Genomic DNA, 16820 nt, shown 5'->3' with positions numbered 1-16820 from the left:
TCTGTCTAACGTGTCTAACTAGAACTGTCTTGTTCATGCTATCTAACCCTTTCTCTCTATACCTCTATCTTTTCAGTCTTTTTCTCTCATTTATTTCCTTTTCTCTCTAGCTTAGTCTGTTACACTCGCTCGCTTAACTTTCTCTCTTTTCTATCATTCTTGTAGCTTGTCTCTTTGATTTTGATCTCATGCTTCCTCCCTCCCTTCCTCTTTTTGTCTTTCTCTCCATCTCTCCAGTTTGCTCTCTCTCTCTTTAGCTTGAAATCTCATTCTCTTCATACTTCTCTTTTCTAAAGTTTCTTCCTTTGCTCTCTTTTTCTCTCACACTGTCTTGTGCATTCTCTGTATGCATCTGACTCTTACTTTCTCATCTATCTATCTATCTATCTATCTATCTATCTATCTATCTATCTATCTATCTATCTATCTATCTTTTTCTCTTTTTTAGTTTCTTCGTTAGCTCTTCCTCTAACCTGGTCTCTCTTATTCTTACTCTTATTCTAACTTTTTTCTTTTCTATCATTCTCTCTTGCTTGGTCTCTTTCTAAAACTCTTAATCACGCTTTCTTTCTCTGTGTCTTTGTCATGGTGCTCTTTAACTGTGATGGGTTTAGTTAAGGTGTTCCTCAGGCTGTGTGTGCCTGATGAATTCACATGATTTTAAAAGGCAGGAGGATGTTAAAAGCATCACTAATGGCAGGTTTTTATTGTAAGGACTAATGATTTTCAGGCATGTTTTCACTCACCGCTTTTACTTTCACTATTTGTACATTTTAGCACCAGCAGTGAAATAGTAACCAGTAACATCATTACTGCCCTCCCTCTCTCACCAGTCCTAGAAAAACACACATCTAGCTTAGAGATTCTTTCTGGTAATATTTCCATGTCATATATGCATGTTCCTTCCACACAGTGATATATTTTCAGTGTGATTTCTGATTTATAGTAACACTCCACTATTCTGTTTTGTCCTCGTAGAACTCCAACAATGTCTCGGAATGGCCCAACAACAAAATGCCTATAGACAAGGAGGAAGCTCTGCAGGCATACCAGGCACTCAGTGAAGCAAAGAGGTAAAAGAGCAAGTGTTCTTCAGCCTTACTACTCAGGCTTTTTGCATAACACATTTTAGTGATTAAGTGATTTAGTGAATATTAAACCCACTGTTTTTTTCTAGGGGTAAAAGAAAATGTATATCAATATCATATTTTGTTTTACTCTATGTACATTTTCAAAAATCAAAAACGTTGATTTTTAATTATTAGTTTACACGTAAAGGTGTCACACTGGTTACTTTAGTGTTTGAAGATTGTATAAATATGATTATTTATTTTTTTGTAATTTAAACAAAAACACTACATGGCTCTGCTTACAGTAACTCAGTATAATCACAATATATTGAATTATAACTAGTGTATTCTGATGCATATTGTATTGCCTATACACAGCCCTGTTTAACACATTCACTGCTCCACAGCACTGCTGAGAAACTCAAGACTATTTTAACCAGTACAGACAGTCTCGTACCTGTAGATTGGCACATGTTCTTCTAAGCACTCTTATAGTATTTTTAGCCGTGACTGTTGAAGCAGACACCTTCCACTGTGCTCTGACAGACCCGAAACTATTTGAGTCATGGTTAGACCATATTATATCACTAATAGAATTAATATACATTGGCAAAACAATGCAAATACACTTTTTTTTCTTTTTTTTTTTTTAAGGTTTTAAGCAAAGTTTTCACACACATTCACCTTTAATGGGCTCTTGTTGCTAAGTGAAACAATGGGTAAAAATTACTAAGGTCCTACTTGAGAGGTTATTTTATCAATAATGTAATTATTGTGACGGGCCTAGCATTGGCTCTCTATACCAGATGTGGTAAGTATGGGCTTTATGTGCTTTAAACTAGAGGTGGGCAATTTGAAGTTATTTTATCATATTGTGATAAATGTTGGTATTGTGCAGTTTGCTTGTTTATATGCTTTAGTTGCTACTGTTACAAAAAAAGCTTATATTATTCATATTATATTATGGCATCTTTAAATATGTAAAAGGTGTAATTCTGTTTAAGTAGGAGTGTACACTGATCAGCTACAAATATTAGCAACACTGAAAGGTGATGGACACATTTTATATTGTAAATATAAGCATTTTAAAAAGTTTTAGAAATGTTTTACATTGGATTTAAGAGTTATTTACTAGTTTCTGACAGAAATGCAAACCTACCTACTGGCAAGTTCTATCTGTGCAATATTTATTATACCAATTTGAGAATTGCATTGAAACACTGACCATTTTTTCAGTTTAATCCACTTAATTTGATTAATCTCCCTGCACTAGTGTATTGTTAGATTAAAAAACACTGTTGCAGCATTGATTCTTACCCTAACAGCATATTCCCTGATGTCTGAAGCGTCAGTCAGCCAATGCTAACACTGCTACTTCTATCTGTTCAGCTCAGCTAACCCATTTTCATTTCTGCCTAATTTAACTGCTTTCTTCTCTTTCCTCTTGCTGTCCGTTTCCTCTCTTTTTCTCTCTGCTTGGACATCAGTAAATCACAGGACTGGGGTTATTTGAATGAAGATGGAGAGCTTGGCCTGGCCTATCAGGGGCTAAAGCAAGTTGCCAGGTTGTGTTTTGTGCTTCACTCTTTTGCTGCCTTTCTGCTCCTCTTTAACCTCAGCTGAGTGCACGTCGCTCCTTTAGTGCATAGAAGAAGCACTTACTTCTAATATTTATAGCACTGATTTAGCTGAGAGCTTCTCTCTATTGCTGGCATGGAAAATGTATAATATTGTTTTGGATACTTCCTACGTCTATCACATTTCTTGTTTGATTTTGGAGTGATTTGAGCATTTTGATCTGTGTGGCATGTAGTGTTTATTGAGTGTACAGGTTGAGATGAAATCAGTTTTACCACAGTAATGGAACTCTGGCATGTGTTTGTTAGGCTGCTGGAGACACAGCTGCAGTCCCAGTCACGGAAACACCAGGATGAACTGGAGGCTCTACAACTCCAGATCGAGGTACTGAAGGAGGACCTGGAGAAGAAGCAGGAGACTCTGAATCACTTCAGCACTTTACCTCCAGAGGCTCTGGTGGAGTTCAGCGTGCAGCAGGAGATCACTCGCCTCACCAATGAGAACCTGGTGAGAAAACTCATTCACCATCACAGCTCACAGTTAACCCTCCTGTTATGTTCATTTGTCAGGAATAGCGATGGTGTTCCCGGGTGACCCAGTGCATGTTTAATTATCTAAAAAATCCTAACAAGTAGTGTGAATATTTCATTACTAACACCATTACTAATTATACTATCAATATTTAGTGCAATGGTGTTCCTTACCTCGTAATAATTAAATTAGGATAATTCACTCATTAAACACGTAAAAAAATTTAATGTTTCACTACTTTATTACTTTTGAAAAAACACAACATTGTAATTTTGTTGTAGTTTTTGCAGAGGGTGCAAATATGTGAGATGAACCATTTTAATATTATATGTTGATTACACTACTTAAGGCAAGCAGAAGAAGTTTCATACTGAAAAAATACTTAGATCCTAGATATTCAAATTTTAAAACAGGTAACATTACAGGAGGGTTAGGAGACTGCATCATCACTTTAGCATGGGCTCTGTTACATTTGTCCTATGTAGAAAGAAATGCATAAGTGTTTTGTCTATAAAAGCTTATTTAAAAGTTAAAAAGCATTTTTAACAAGACCATCTTAATAGTAGGTTGTCGTGTTTATTATACCAATTGTTCCAACACCCTACTACCCAACAGTAAGACATACACAGCTCACAACACACCCACACAGTACAAGCTTCAAAACAGCTTTTCCTTCTGTGCTCTCTGTACATAAATGTCTATTCTGCCTCCTAATAAAGATGATGTTCTGTTTCAGGATCTCAAGGAGGTCATGGAGAAGCTGGAAAAGAATGAGAGGAAACTAAAGAAGCAGCTGAGAATCTACATCAAGAAGGTTCAGGAGCTTGAAGGTCAGATAATTCCACTGTTCTCATATATATTTTAATCGTTATTCTTTAAATTGTGTTGGATCAGGGCTACCTTACCTCACTGTAATACTAATGTGATGTGGGGTTTCTCTCTGCTGTACAGTGTCCCAGGCTGTAGCCGCGCAGAGTAGCAGGGCCAGACCTGAGCTAACCCGGCAGGTCACAGTGCAGAGGAAGGATAAGGGCATGCTGGAGTACATCAAAGAGGACGAGGCCCTGCTGATCAGAACTCTTGTTACTGGTCAGTATGAAAAGGAGTGTGAATCTTTAACATATACATGTACTGATATAGCTGACCATATATTAATAGTATGGAAATATTCACACAGCAGGTAAAAGTGGCCCAAATCTGCTCTATTACATTAAATATGACACATTTAAAATGTTTTTGTGGATGTCTGAACAGCAAAAAACAACAAACTGACATTTTTAATACTGATTTGGACCTCTTTAATATGTGGTATTGAAATTCGATACAAATCTGATTTGTGAAAATGTGAGCAAGGGTTTGAATGGTAAGAAAATGAGCTAACAGAGCTTATAAATATTTGGACTGATGTCTCTTTTATAATAATATTAGAAGACTTGTGTCACAGCCGCTCAGTGTTTCTAATGAAATGGCTAAACAAAGCCACAAACATAGAATGCAGCAATAGTGTCAAAGAAAAAATACAAAAATAGAGGTAATACAAAAGACATGGCTAAATACATTTTGAGATATGCTCAGTTTGATCCTAAACACATTCTAGCTCTTGAGTTTCTGACCAGGATGAAACCGAAACTTTATGTGAAGCAATGCTATTTTGATATGGGTCACATTACAAAGATCGTGAACAGTCTAAAATAAACATAGGATTTCATGAGAACATTTCAGGTTTGGGTCACTTTTATCTGCTGTATGGGGGGGGGGGGGAGAGTCTATATAACTCTATTCAATGCAAATGTGTATGTGTGTGTTCTCAGACCTGAAGCCCCATGTTGTGTCAGCCACGGTCCCCTGTCTCCCAGCCTACATCCTGTTCATGTGCATCCGTCATGCTGACTACATCAACGACGACCAGAAAGTGCACTCTATGCTCACCTCAACGATCAACGCTGTCAAGAAAGTTCTCAAAGTACGTCTCACACAACTCCTCCAAAACAAACTCTTCACATTTTATACCAAATTAGCTGATGAGTTGTTGATGTGTCAGTAATAATTAACAGTTTTACACTTTGTGCTGTTTTTACTGTGCAGAAAAACAATGATGACTTTGAGATGACTTCTTTCTGGCTGGCTAACACTAGTCGACTCCTGCACTGTCTGAAGCAATACAGCGGAGACGAGGTGAGAAGCACAACCTATCCAAACACGTTTGCTTCGACAAACAGCAAAGCTTACACTCTTTAGTGAAAGAGATTTTGTTCGGTAAATAACTCTGAGTTCTAGCTAAGCCTTGCGTGTCTTTTGTCCCACAGGCTTTCATGACGCAGAACACACCCAAACAGAACGAGCACTGCCTGAAGAACTTTGACCTGGCAGAGTACCGGCAGGTACTGAGTGATCTGTCCATCCAGATCTGCCAGCAGCTCATTAAAATAGCTGAGGCCATTCTGCAGCCCATGATTGGTGAGTGAATGTTATAAAATGATGTGGTAAAAAGAAAAAATCAAGAATATATTCTAGTATGTTAGCATAGACTTTATATAGAATTTTATATATTTCAGCTTCAAACATCCTATAGAAATTAAAGAAAATGTCAACATTAACATGTTTAATGTGATTAATCTGGAAACCTTAAGGCGTTCTTTTTGTTTTAAAGAGAAATCCTAGGTAGAATGGTCTTGTAGTGTGTACTGAAACATGATAAAGAGTACAAACTTTTATCAAAAAACCCACCTTCATTCACCTCAGCATTTTAGCAAATGATTTCAATAGGCTTACAATGCTAGTGGTAGGGGCATAGTGTTACCCATGCAAAAAAAATAACATATTTTTACAACATTAACAAGCTCGAAGTAGCTCCACCCTTCACTGGTAGAATTCTGAAGGACCTGATATTTAAAATGAGACACTGAGAGCTTTGAAAGTGTGTAGGCATGTTTAGTAAAAATACTGTTTATACACACAGTACTTGCAGGTAATTCTCTGGGCACCACTACCTTAAAATTTTGTTACAATAATTCGACTGACGAGTCACTAAGTAGTAAATCCTTTTGAGCCAAGTTTGGAATTCACGCATTTACACAAAATAAATTTTGCAGTCTGTTCCATCATACCTTTTTTATTTGTGCTTGCCAGTCAACTTATCATGACTTTGAAGATGGTGGCGCTTGGAGCTACCTGTGCACTTTGAAAGCTCCCAGTGCCTTGTTTTCAAGAACTGTACGCCTATTCGTAGGCTCTGCCAGGGGGAAACAGTGGTGGGCTGTCCAAGAAAGTTTGTATTTATCACATTTCACTTCACAACGGATTTCTTCTTTAAGGAGAAAAAAAAGGAATCACAAAATCCTGTTGTGAAACAACATGTGCTTAACCATGATTGTCACACTTACCTCTTAACAGTAACTCATCTCTTAATTTCTTTCTCTCTGTGTTAGTGTCTGCGATGCTGGAGAGTGGAAGCCTGACAAGAGTGAAGCCAATGGGCTACAGGAACCGTTCCTCCAGTATGGACTGTGAGACTGGAGGCCCAGGGGGATACACCCTGGAAGCTCTGATCAGGCAGCTGGGCCAGTTTAACACCATCATGGTGGAGCACGGTTTGGACCAAGAGATTGGTCAGCAGGTCATCCGCCAGCTTTTCTACTCCATCAACGCCGTCACACTCAACAACCTACTGCTGCATAAAGACGTCTGCTCCTGGAGCACCGGCATGCAGCTCAGGTAAGACTGCATTACAATCATAAAAGGTTTATGACATTCTCTTATGTACAACACACAAATGAAGAAACTTTACACAGCAACACCTGTCATAGGAGCCTACCTCAGGTCATCATTTGTTGCCATTTGGATTTTCACACCTGTAATTCGAATCAGTTTACAAATTTGTTAACTTGGAGCGATTATATTTGATAGTTGGAGCAGATAGAGGTTGAATCACATTCTTACCTCAAAACAAATTAGTCTGGAGTTTGTTTGGGACCTTACCGGAGTGCAACTACTGTTTTCACACAAGATTACAAACAGTCTGTTTTAACTGGACTAAATAGTGCAGGTGTTAAAACACCCTTATAGTTTTTTTTTTTTTTTTAGCCATATGAGAGTTAATGTGAGTCTAAACACAATAATCATAAGGCAAGAATTGTCATTATTTTTTTTTTATCTTCACCAGGCATTTAATGGCAACTCCGGTGTGAAATGGACTTGGGCGTTAGTTAAATTACTACGAGTATAAACTTTTGTAGAATAGCCCACCTTCAGTTACCCCCAGCATAAATAAATACAGCACGTTCAGCCAATGCTCCCACCAGAGCTTGCAATGCAAGTGATTTCTTTGCATGGGCAATGCTATACCTCTATTTTTACACCATTAACAAACTCAAAAGGGCATTATTTTAAAACCAAGAAATTAATTCTGTGGAAATGCATAAATGTTATTATCTTTTCCCCTAACCTACCTATTCGTTTGTTTGTCAGTTGATTATCATAACTTCATTTCTAGATTGTGACACCCGGAGAACTAGCTAAAGGAACTGTGTGTATAAACTGTTTTTTAATGAACTATCTGCACTTTCAAAGCTCTCTGTTGGGATCATCAGCTAAAAGTGCTGTTTTTGGGAATGTTGGGGGAGAACAGAGGGGTGCTATTTGACAAAAGTTCGTACTCGTTATCATGTTACACTACAAACCTAAGTCCCGGATTTCTCCTTATTATTATAACTGCTGTTTAATCCTTGATGCCTGCACAATGACAGAGGTGCATACTGTGCTGTGCACACTGACATGTCCTATGAAAGCTAAAGAACACTGCTCTAACCTGTGGGTGGTAATGCCTTCTTTGATTTATTTCCTGTACATCTGTGTAGCTGTCCAGTGACTTTTGGCATGTCACTGTAGTGTAAACATCTTATTACTGACCTTCATCCTATGACTCCAGGTACAACATCAGTCAGATGGAGGAGTGGTTAAGGGGGAGGAACCTGCACCAGAGTGGAGTGTTGGCCACTATCGAGCCCCTGATCCAAGCAGGCCAGCTTCTGCAAGTCAAGAAGAAGACGTCCCAGGATGCTGAGGCTATCTGCACTCTGTGCTCTGCACTCACCACACAACAGGTACTACAAAGTCCCACACCACTGCTTAATTACTCACCTTAGGGCCTTTACAGTCTGTAACTCGAGTGCTGAACCTTGAATTGTTTTTTTCCCTCTCAGATTGTGAAGATCCTCAATCTTTACACCCCCCTGAATGAGTTTGAGGAGCAGGTCACTGTGTCATTCATCAGAGACATACAGGTGCACTCTTCATAATGCCATACTTCAGTAAATACAAAGGTCTTATGACCTTTACACATGGTTTTTGTAAACACTCCATATAATAAAGTGAATTTAGTAAGCTTGTATTGCTTTTCCTCCCCTCAATAAATTCAATATCATTTAAAAACTGCTTTTTGTATGTATTCAGGTTATCTCTGTCTGACATTAATAAGCAAAAACAAAAGAGGTCAAATATATATTTTTAAACATTTTCACGGCACTGTACACATAACTGTATGTTGTTTTCCTTTTTTCAGAACCGTCTCCAAGACAGAATAGAAAACAACCAGCTCCTGGTGGACACCAAGCACACATTCCCTGTGCTGTTCCCCTACACTCCTTCAGCCCTGAGTCTGGAGACCATACACATGCCTGCATCACTCAACCTGGACTTCCTTGTGCGAGTCTGACCTGTCTGTCGTTGTTTTTGTATTTTTCTGAACTGCTCCATCCAAGCAGACCTGCAGGAGATCAGCCCCAGCGCAGCCCCACTAACCAGCATATATAAACACCTCATCTATACAGCTGGCATGGACGCAGCAGCAGCAGCCACTGACCTAGTCTATCTGGCGGACTAATTTCAGTGTTGTGAGGCCTTCTGCTTTCTAATGTGTGTGTAAAAATGGAGCTCTACGGCGTGGAGGCGTGGCTTAGGAGATCTGATGCTACTGACACGAACACTGACAACATTAACGAGCTACAATGCAGCTCTAACAGATTTGACTGTCTTTCCTCTGTAACTGTTGTATATCGTTCTTTGCCGACAAATTAATGATAAAAAAGGCTATTTTCTCTGGACTGGGATGCATACTTTACCTACCTTTCTGTAAAGTGGCTGTTTCTTCTTCCTTCTTTTTTCCTTACAAGTGATCAGCAGATCTACCCTCTCAGTGGCCGCCTGCTAACAGCAGAAGCAGGAGGAACCCCTGCATTGCAGTAGCTGCTGTCCGTGACTCACTCTGTCCAAATGAAGCCCACACTTTTTCTTTTTTCCTTTTTTTGTGGCCGGCAGTGAATCCTTTTCTCTGGAAGGTCCACACAGCAAACTCCAGCAGGCTGAGGCTTCTGAAGAGACGACGCCTGAAGCAGTTATGTCACAGCGCCAGCCCTGTGCCACAAAAACAAAAACACAGAGACATCAGGAGCAGGATTAGCAAGAGAGTGGTAAACCAAAGTTGAATGAATGTTGGTGATGTGGAGGTCAGTTGTGGGAGACTATGGGAGATATGAGATCATATGTATTACGTTCTCCTTCTATTCTATCTCAGAACAGAAAGGAACATAAGGGGAGAGGTGAAAAAGAAAAGATGTAAAAGGGAAAGTTGTACATGTTGAATGGAAGGCATTTGTAAGTGTAAACAGAGGCACTACAGGTAGAAATTTATTTAAAAATGAAGGAATAATTCCAGAATTACAAAAAGAAAAAGTTATACCTAGAATCCCACAGCAATAACAGCAAAACAAAAAAAAGTTTTCTAATAAACAAACAATATTTTACAGAATCTCCACAGAGTCTTTTATACTCATATTGTATGTACTTCATAGCTGTAATACCAACCTGCCAACAGGACTTACTGATAAATACATGTGCATAATGTAACTCTACCAGGTTTTTGGCTCAAAACTCTTGAGTTTCTTTGTATAATTATGAATTATGTCTTTTTCGACATATAAAGAATGCACTGTGTACTTTACCCACTCTAATGCAGCAATGAGTTTTGACTTTCTTTTTTTTTTAAGTTTAAGATTTTCAACATTTTATTAACAGTCTCATCATACTGTATATTCATCAGTAACAGCAACGATTGCGTGGGAATCTGTCTGTGAGCTCTAAACCACTTCCAATACCAATAAAGAAAACCATTGTGGATTGTTTTTCAGTGTTGTGGTAATATGTACAAAAACAAACAAACCGTAAATGATGAATATACTGTATTTTACATTCCTTCTTAAATCCCCTGATGATGTTCGCAGACTCTTTCACTACATTATAATATGTATATGTTAGCATACACACAAGTTTACTCTATGTGGAGCTCCTGGGAGTTTGTACTGCCCTCTGCTGACTCCTAGGTGCTCTAGAAGTGTGTACCCAGAACCATCAGATCAGATCTCAAAAGAGTGAGAAACATCCCAATGATTCGTGGTAGACAAAGCACTAAAGCTGCCGGAGTGTAATTATTTAATACAGTTCGTACCATAGAGATACATTTTCTGGCTGTTTAAGGCTAAGAAAATTAGGTGCAAAACTTCATTACTACATTAAATTTGTAAATTCCAATTGCTGCTCATTACAATCTGAATGTCAGGGGGAAAAATTAAATCAAATTATCCAAACAAACGTAGATTGGAGTTATAATATCAGTGGCGGTGGAGGAGAAAAAAAAAACAAAAACATATATAATTATTATTATATATATATTTTTTCTCATTTTTGGGGAAATTCAAATTGTAAGGGGGAGCCTATTTCTTAACTTTAGTTAATTAATAAAAATAAATTATTATACACCTAATTTTATAACTTAACATTTCAAATTTAGTCATAAAATGTTCCTTAACTCAATTTACTTTTTTTATTTTAACTGAAACACTGACTCATAAATATCTAATGTTTTTCATTTGTATTTGACTTAATTGCCAATACCAGTTTCTTATTTCTGCGTTTATTATGTACAGCAGCAGCAAAGTAGCACCACTGCAACTAATACCCTCCTCTGTCAGCTAGGGGGCAGTAAAAGCCCCAAACTTTTGTATGCCAAAACCCTTAAAACATACACATACACTGTGTGAACAATCCAAATACAGATAAACATATAAGCACGTCCCTTACAATAAATTCATTGAAATAAATGTTTATATATTTAAACAAATATATTTCTCGAAAACTTGGTTGCGTTTACTTTTTCCAGATATTCGTCTGTCTTAATGTAAAAGAAGATAACGATGTTTAAACACACAGATGTTATTAAACTGTTTGAATTATCCCGTTTTTTATTCAGTTTCAAGTTTCATGCTAAATAAAACAGATTTGTCATTAAGATTCATTGTGATAATTTATGCTAACATTTTTTGGTTTTCTGCTCTCATTTCTCCTTAAAACTGCAGATCAGCATGTTATAAAGGACAGTCGCTTCCTTCTAGACGTCTAGTTTGGTCATCTTTTATCTACAGCTCTGCTTTTATTGTGGTCGCTGAAATGAGATTAACTGCCAACACTGCAAAAAACGATCCACGAGAAAGTGAAATGTTCTGTTGTAGTTCCTGTTTTTAGATTTTTGTAGTAATATTTAGTTTGTACTTAATAATGCTTTATAATGATACTTTTAAAGAGTTATGTGTCCTTAGTCAGAATATTTTGATAAAGTGCTAGCACAAAACTGTATTTCCCAGTAACAATAGTTTTAGTACAGGCATTATCGGAAAACATATAAAACATTGATTTTATATACATATATTCGGCTAATACAAACAAGAAATATATTCTTAATAAAAGTAGCATTGTAAAAGGAAGGGCTGTGTGTCCTTCGTCAGAATATGCTCATAAAATGCCAGTGTAAAACTATTTCCCAACAAAACTAGATCTAGAACAGACATCACTGCTGAACAACTAAAATCAACTAATGTTGTCAATTCATCATCCGTATTTCCCAGCAATACTAATTTTAGTACAGACATAAAAAACATACGTAATTTAGTGACTGTGTCTATTCTATAAAACATGCTGTGATTGGATGAAAGAAATATTTACTTTATAATGCTACTTTTATTAAAACATTGTGTGTCCTCAGAGTATATTAATAGAGCCAGGGCAAAACTATTTTCCATCAATAGTAATTGCACTTCAGCAACCAAACTTTTAGTGGGGTTAGAGTGTTGGTTAATCACAACCTCAGCTCATTCCACTCATAAGTATCTTTTAAAAGGCGGAACTTGGAAGTGCAGAAGTGTAGCGCTTCAGAAACTACTCAAGATGCATTAATAATAATTTTCTAAATGCATCACAGACCTCTGAATCATAATGAAACAGAATTCTAAGGTGCCTAGAGATTCCCCACCCCTACTGTATATCCATGTTAGGGAAAGTGAGATAGGGCGAACTGTGGAAAGAGTCCTGCGGCTAAAAGTGTAAAATACTGTTGCTGTGTGACAGGAAAAATTCACACAAGGTAGTGTGGCTCTTCTAAGGAAATTCTACATTAACTGCTTACATAGAATTGCTATAAATGGTAAGCAAGTGCATTTTAATGGGAAGCACTGGTTCCGTCGGATGCATTGCGGTGCAAAAAAAGATGAACTGAGGATAACTTGCAAACTATGCAAATTAATCAGTCCAATGCGATGCATCTATCCACAAACAGAAGAGAACAGGTGGTTGCCTAATATGTATCCTCAGTCCACTATATGAAACATTTTACTTTACTTACTGCATTGAAATATTCTGTAAATGCATAGAGAAAAAATACTACAGTATCAGGTTCCCTCTCCTTTATGACAGGGTAGGTTTTCCTATGAGTATATAATCTAATTTTGAAAAGTTTGTTTTTGTTAGCCTATATATGCTGCTCATTAGAGCTCAAAATTAAAATTATAGGCTTATGTTTATAGGCCATATTTAAACACATGCCACATGTGGCCAGTTTGGTGTGTCTGCAGATACTACAGAGCAGCGTGAATGGAGCATTAGGTAATTGCTGTACTAATGATGTGCAAGCTGACATTATCCAGTATGCGAATCACTCGGAAAACAACAACCAAAATGCCATGACTCCACAAGTTCACTATAGACTGCTGCCCGTGTGCATTGAGCATCACATCTCCAGACCTAAACCCCAGTAAATACCTCTGGTATATAATCAAGAGGAAGATGGTTGGTCATAAGCCATCAAAGAAAGCTGAACTGCTTGAATTTTTGCACCAGGGGAGGTATAAGCATTGTGAAAGACTGGTGAAGAGCAATGCTAATTTAACTAAAACATATCTATAAATGGTAAAATCAGAGAAACTGATCATTTTGAAGTGGTTCTTAATTTTTTTTTCTAAAAGCTGTACATATACACCTCTTGATACAGGGACATATAGTCTAGGTCACATATTGTTTATTTTGTGTGCGTTTAGAATGTGGATTTCATGTGATGGGTTGTAACTGGCAAATAAAATGTAAATTATTTATGTGACAATAAGCTTAATAACCTAGCTAAGCAAATTATTAAGACTTAAGAATATTTAAGAATTTATGAGAAAGTTTTTTTTCTGGACATAGGAATTCATAAATTCATTTTTTTTTTTTGTCTTAAGATCCTTTGTCATTTTTAATACAAGGCAATTAATCTGTGCACAGCACCTCACCTGTCTTCTTACTTCCCTCCCTTTATACTTTCGCCTCCTGTTTGTGTTTGTGGCTTTTTCACTGAGGCCTTGTGAACATGTTTTTTTGCTCCTTCCCATCCACACACACACACTTACACACAGGCAACGGTCACAGACAGAGAGGTAAAACACTCCGCCGTTTGACTTGTGGCTTGTGTTTTTCTCAGTTTGCGGTAACTAATTAACAGGAAGTCATCAGACATGTCGCCTTGCAAACTCTTTCAAAAGTGACTGAGTAAACAAAACCGGTGCAGGCGCAAACACTGACTCCTAATGCTCGCCCTATCAAAACAAACAGGTTTGAAGTTTTATGTCCTTATTGCATCACATCATAGTTTTGAGTTGTTTCTGTTCTGTTTTTTTTTCTTTCCCCAGACTGACGACAGGTGTGAGCTAAAGAGGACTCTATCTGCACTCTGCACATGAGACTGTCTTTCAAGACACTCATTGGCTTGTTATATGACCTTTTCCTGTCTGTTTCCTTTCATCTTTCTGTCTGTTTTCCCCCCACATGTGATTCAGTGGCTTAACTGAGACATTAAATCTCTTTTTTCACTCTCATCACTTCCCTCCTCTGTCAGCTTCTTTACTATTTTATACAAATGAAATATAAATGTACAAAACTAATATAAGTGTAATATCAAACACTCCTATTGGTTATGCAGGCTAGGTGTGACTAGGGCCCTTTGACTTTTGCAATGCGAAAAAAAAAACAGGCGGAATTCAGATAAATAAAAAATAAAAAAACAGGGAATAAACCTAGACACGGAACACAGACCAGCAGTGACCAGCACTGTAACCTGGTGCTGGTAGAGTAATACACAGATATCATATAAAACAGCAGAACTTACCATATCTAACCAGTGCAAAAACATCATTCTGATAAACATCAGCAATTAATTCATCTTGGAAAAGTGTGAGCATCCAAGCTAATACCTTCAAATTCCTTACTGCTGAGTTTGGATGTTAGCTGGCATTGAGCCACTAGCTGCACTCCGGTATTCTGAGATCAATAACTAAAGACTGGAGTGAACTATAGCCAAAACCATAGCCATCAAACCCCAAAACCTACTAATCTGACCAGCACAGCACCATCCATCTGTAATCAAACCCCAGAACCTACTAATCTAACCAGCACAGTGCCATCAATTTGTTATCAAACCCCAGAACCTACTAATTTAACCAGCACAGTGCCATATAACTTTTATTAAACCCAGAACCTACTAATCTGACCAGCACAGCACCATCCATCTGTAATCAAACCCCAGAACCTACTAATTTAACCAGCACAGTGCCATCAATCTGTAATCAAACCCCAGAACCTACTAATCTGACCAGCACAGCGTCATCCATCTGTAATCAAACCCCAGAACCTACTAATCTAAACAGCACAGCACCATCAATCTGTTATTAAAACGCAGAACCTACTAATCTAAACAGCACATCTCCATCCATCTGTTATCAAACCCCAGGACCTACTAATCTAACAGCACAGGGTAGTCAATCGTTATCAAACCCCAGAACCTACTAATCTAACCAGCACAGCACCATCCATCTGTTATCAAACCCCAGAACCTACTAATCTAATCAGCGCAGCTCCATACATCTGTTATAGATAGATAGATAGATAGATAGAGATACTTTATTTATCCCGAAGGAAATTTATCAAACCCCAGAACCTACTAATCTCACCAGCTCAGCTCCATCCATCTGTTATCAAACCCCAGAACCTACTAATCTCACCAGCGCAGCTCCATCCATCTGTTATTTAAACCCCACAACCTACTAATCTAACCAGCACAGCACCATCCATCTGTTATCAAACATCAGAACATACTAATCTAACCAGCACAGGACCATCCATCTGTTATCAAATCCCAGAACCAACTAATCAAATATTTTATGTGAATATTTATGAACGACTTGAAAAAGAACATATTTTGCAGTTAATATGCCTTAATATGGTTCTTACTTTAATATTTACAGCATTTTAAAGACAGATAGCAATTTAAAGTCTTTATATTTAATGTTATTTTACTCTTCACTACTTTGTCTTACTGTGCAATGTTATTTTACACATTTTGTTCTTTATTGCATTATTTTTATGTAAAACAAAAGTAAATGTATAGCGGTGAAACAGTAATTCTTTATTATACAAGCCTGTAGCAAAAAAGGGGCGAAAAGAAGCTTACAGGCAGAGTTGAACACAAAATGTATTCTATTAAAAAATATCAAGAACAAACAGTGTGGCAGAAAAATAAACTGTTGATGGGGACAAAAGTTGTGAGTCTCTGATAAATCACAGTACTGATATAACTTTACACATTATTTGTAACTTAATATGTATTTTCAAAGTTGTGTAGTGTATGGACAGCATAATCTAAATATATCTAGCTAACTGAGTTAGTCTTTTTACACACACACTGTACATGCCTGTTTCTTGGTTTTGGGAGTGCAGAGGTCGAAAAACACTAAACAACACAGGCCCCTTTACCCCATGAGGGGCAAAACGTAAAAAATATAAACGTAGCAGTACAGTACCTCCAGTAAATGCGATGTTTGAGTAGTTTTTGGCTCCTCAGCTCCCTCTCTTTCTCCGGCTGAGAAGCTCTGGAGTCGTGTATCCCATTCTCCCACACTCCAGCTTATACACAGGCCTGTGGAGGAAAAGTCCACTCTCAGTTATAGTCACTAAAACTAATAAAACATAAAACTGCTCTTCTAAAGTAAACAGCGACAGTCTCTCACCCGTATTTGATTGTGAATTTGCGCTCCAAGCTCGCCTGGCTTCTCCAAACAAACAAACTCAGGCTCCAAGCTAACGCTAACTAGCTAACCTAGTTTAGCTCAGCTTAGCTAGCACGGTTTCTAAGCACCCTCAGCTCATTAGCTTAGCTAATTAGCCGACTAGCTAACCAAACAATTAAACTAAACGTTATCTAGCAACTACTCGACATTAAAACGTCTAGCA

The 16820-nt window shown here is 37.6% G+C and overlaps 1 protein-coding gene across 5 annotated transcripts in view; it reads left to right on the top strand.

Moving 5' to 3' along the window:
- myo5b (myosin VB) overlaps positions 1–10357 on the top strand; it is a 142553-nt gene extending 132196 nt beyond the window's left edge. The window contains exons 38-41 of one of the 5 annotated variants that reach the window (XM_049466042.1): positions 6796–6893; positions 8107–8281; positions 8381–8461; positions 8740–10357. In XM_049466042.1, the coding sequence (XP_049321999.1) occupies positions 6796–6893; positions 8107–8281; positions 8381–8461; positions 8740–8892 (507 nt within the window). In that variant the 3' untranslated portion in view covers positions 8893–10357. The remainder of the gene's footprint in view (positions 1–6795; positions 6894–8106; positions 8282–8380; positions 8462–8739) is intronic. The other 4 variants (XM_049466038.1, XM_049466041.1, XR_007424964.1 and 1 more) reach the window with 4 other exon arrangements.
- The last annotated feature ends 6463 nt before the right edge of the window (positions 10358–16820 follow it).

The sequence above is a fragment of the Astyanax mexicanus genome, chromosome 17 (genome assembly GCF_023375975.1).
Source record: "Astyanax mexicanus isolate ESR-SI-001 chromosome 17, AstMex3_surface, whole genome shotgun sequence".
Taxonomy (NCBI): Eukaryota; Metazoa; Chordata; class Actinopteri; order Characiformes; family Acestrorhamphidae; genus Astyanax; species Astyanax mexicanus.
Note: the sequence above shows the minus strand (reverse complement) of the source record. Positions and strands in the feature narration are given on the sequence as shown.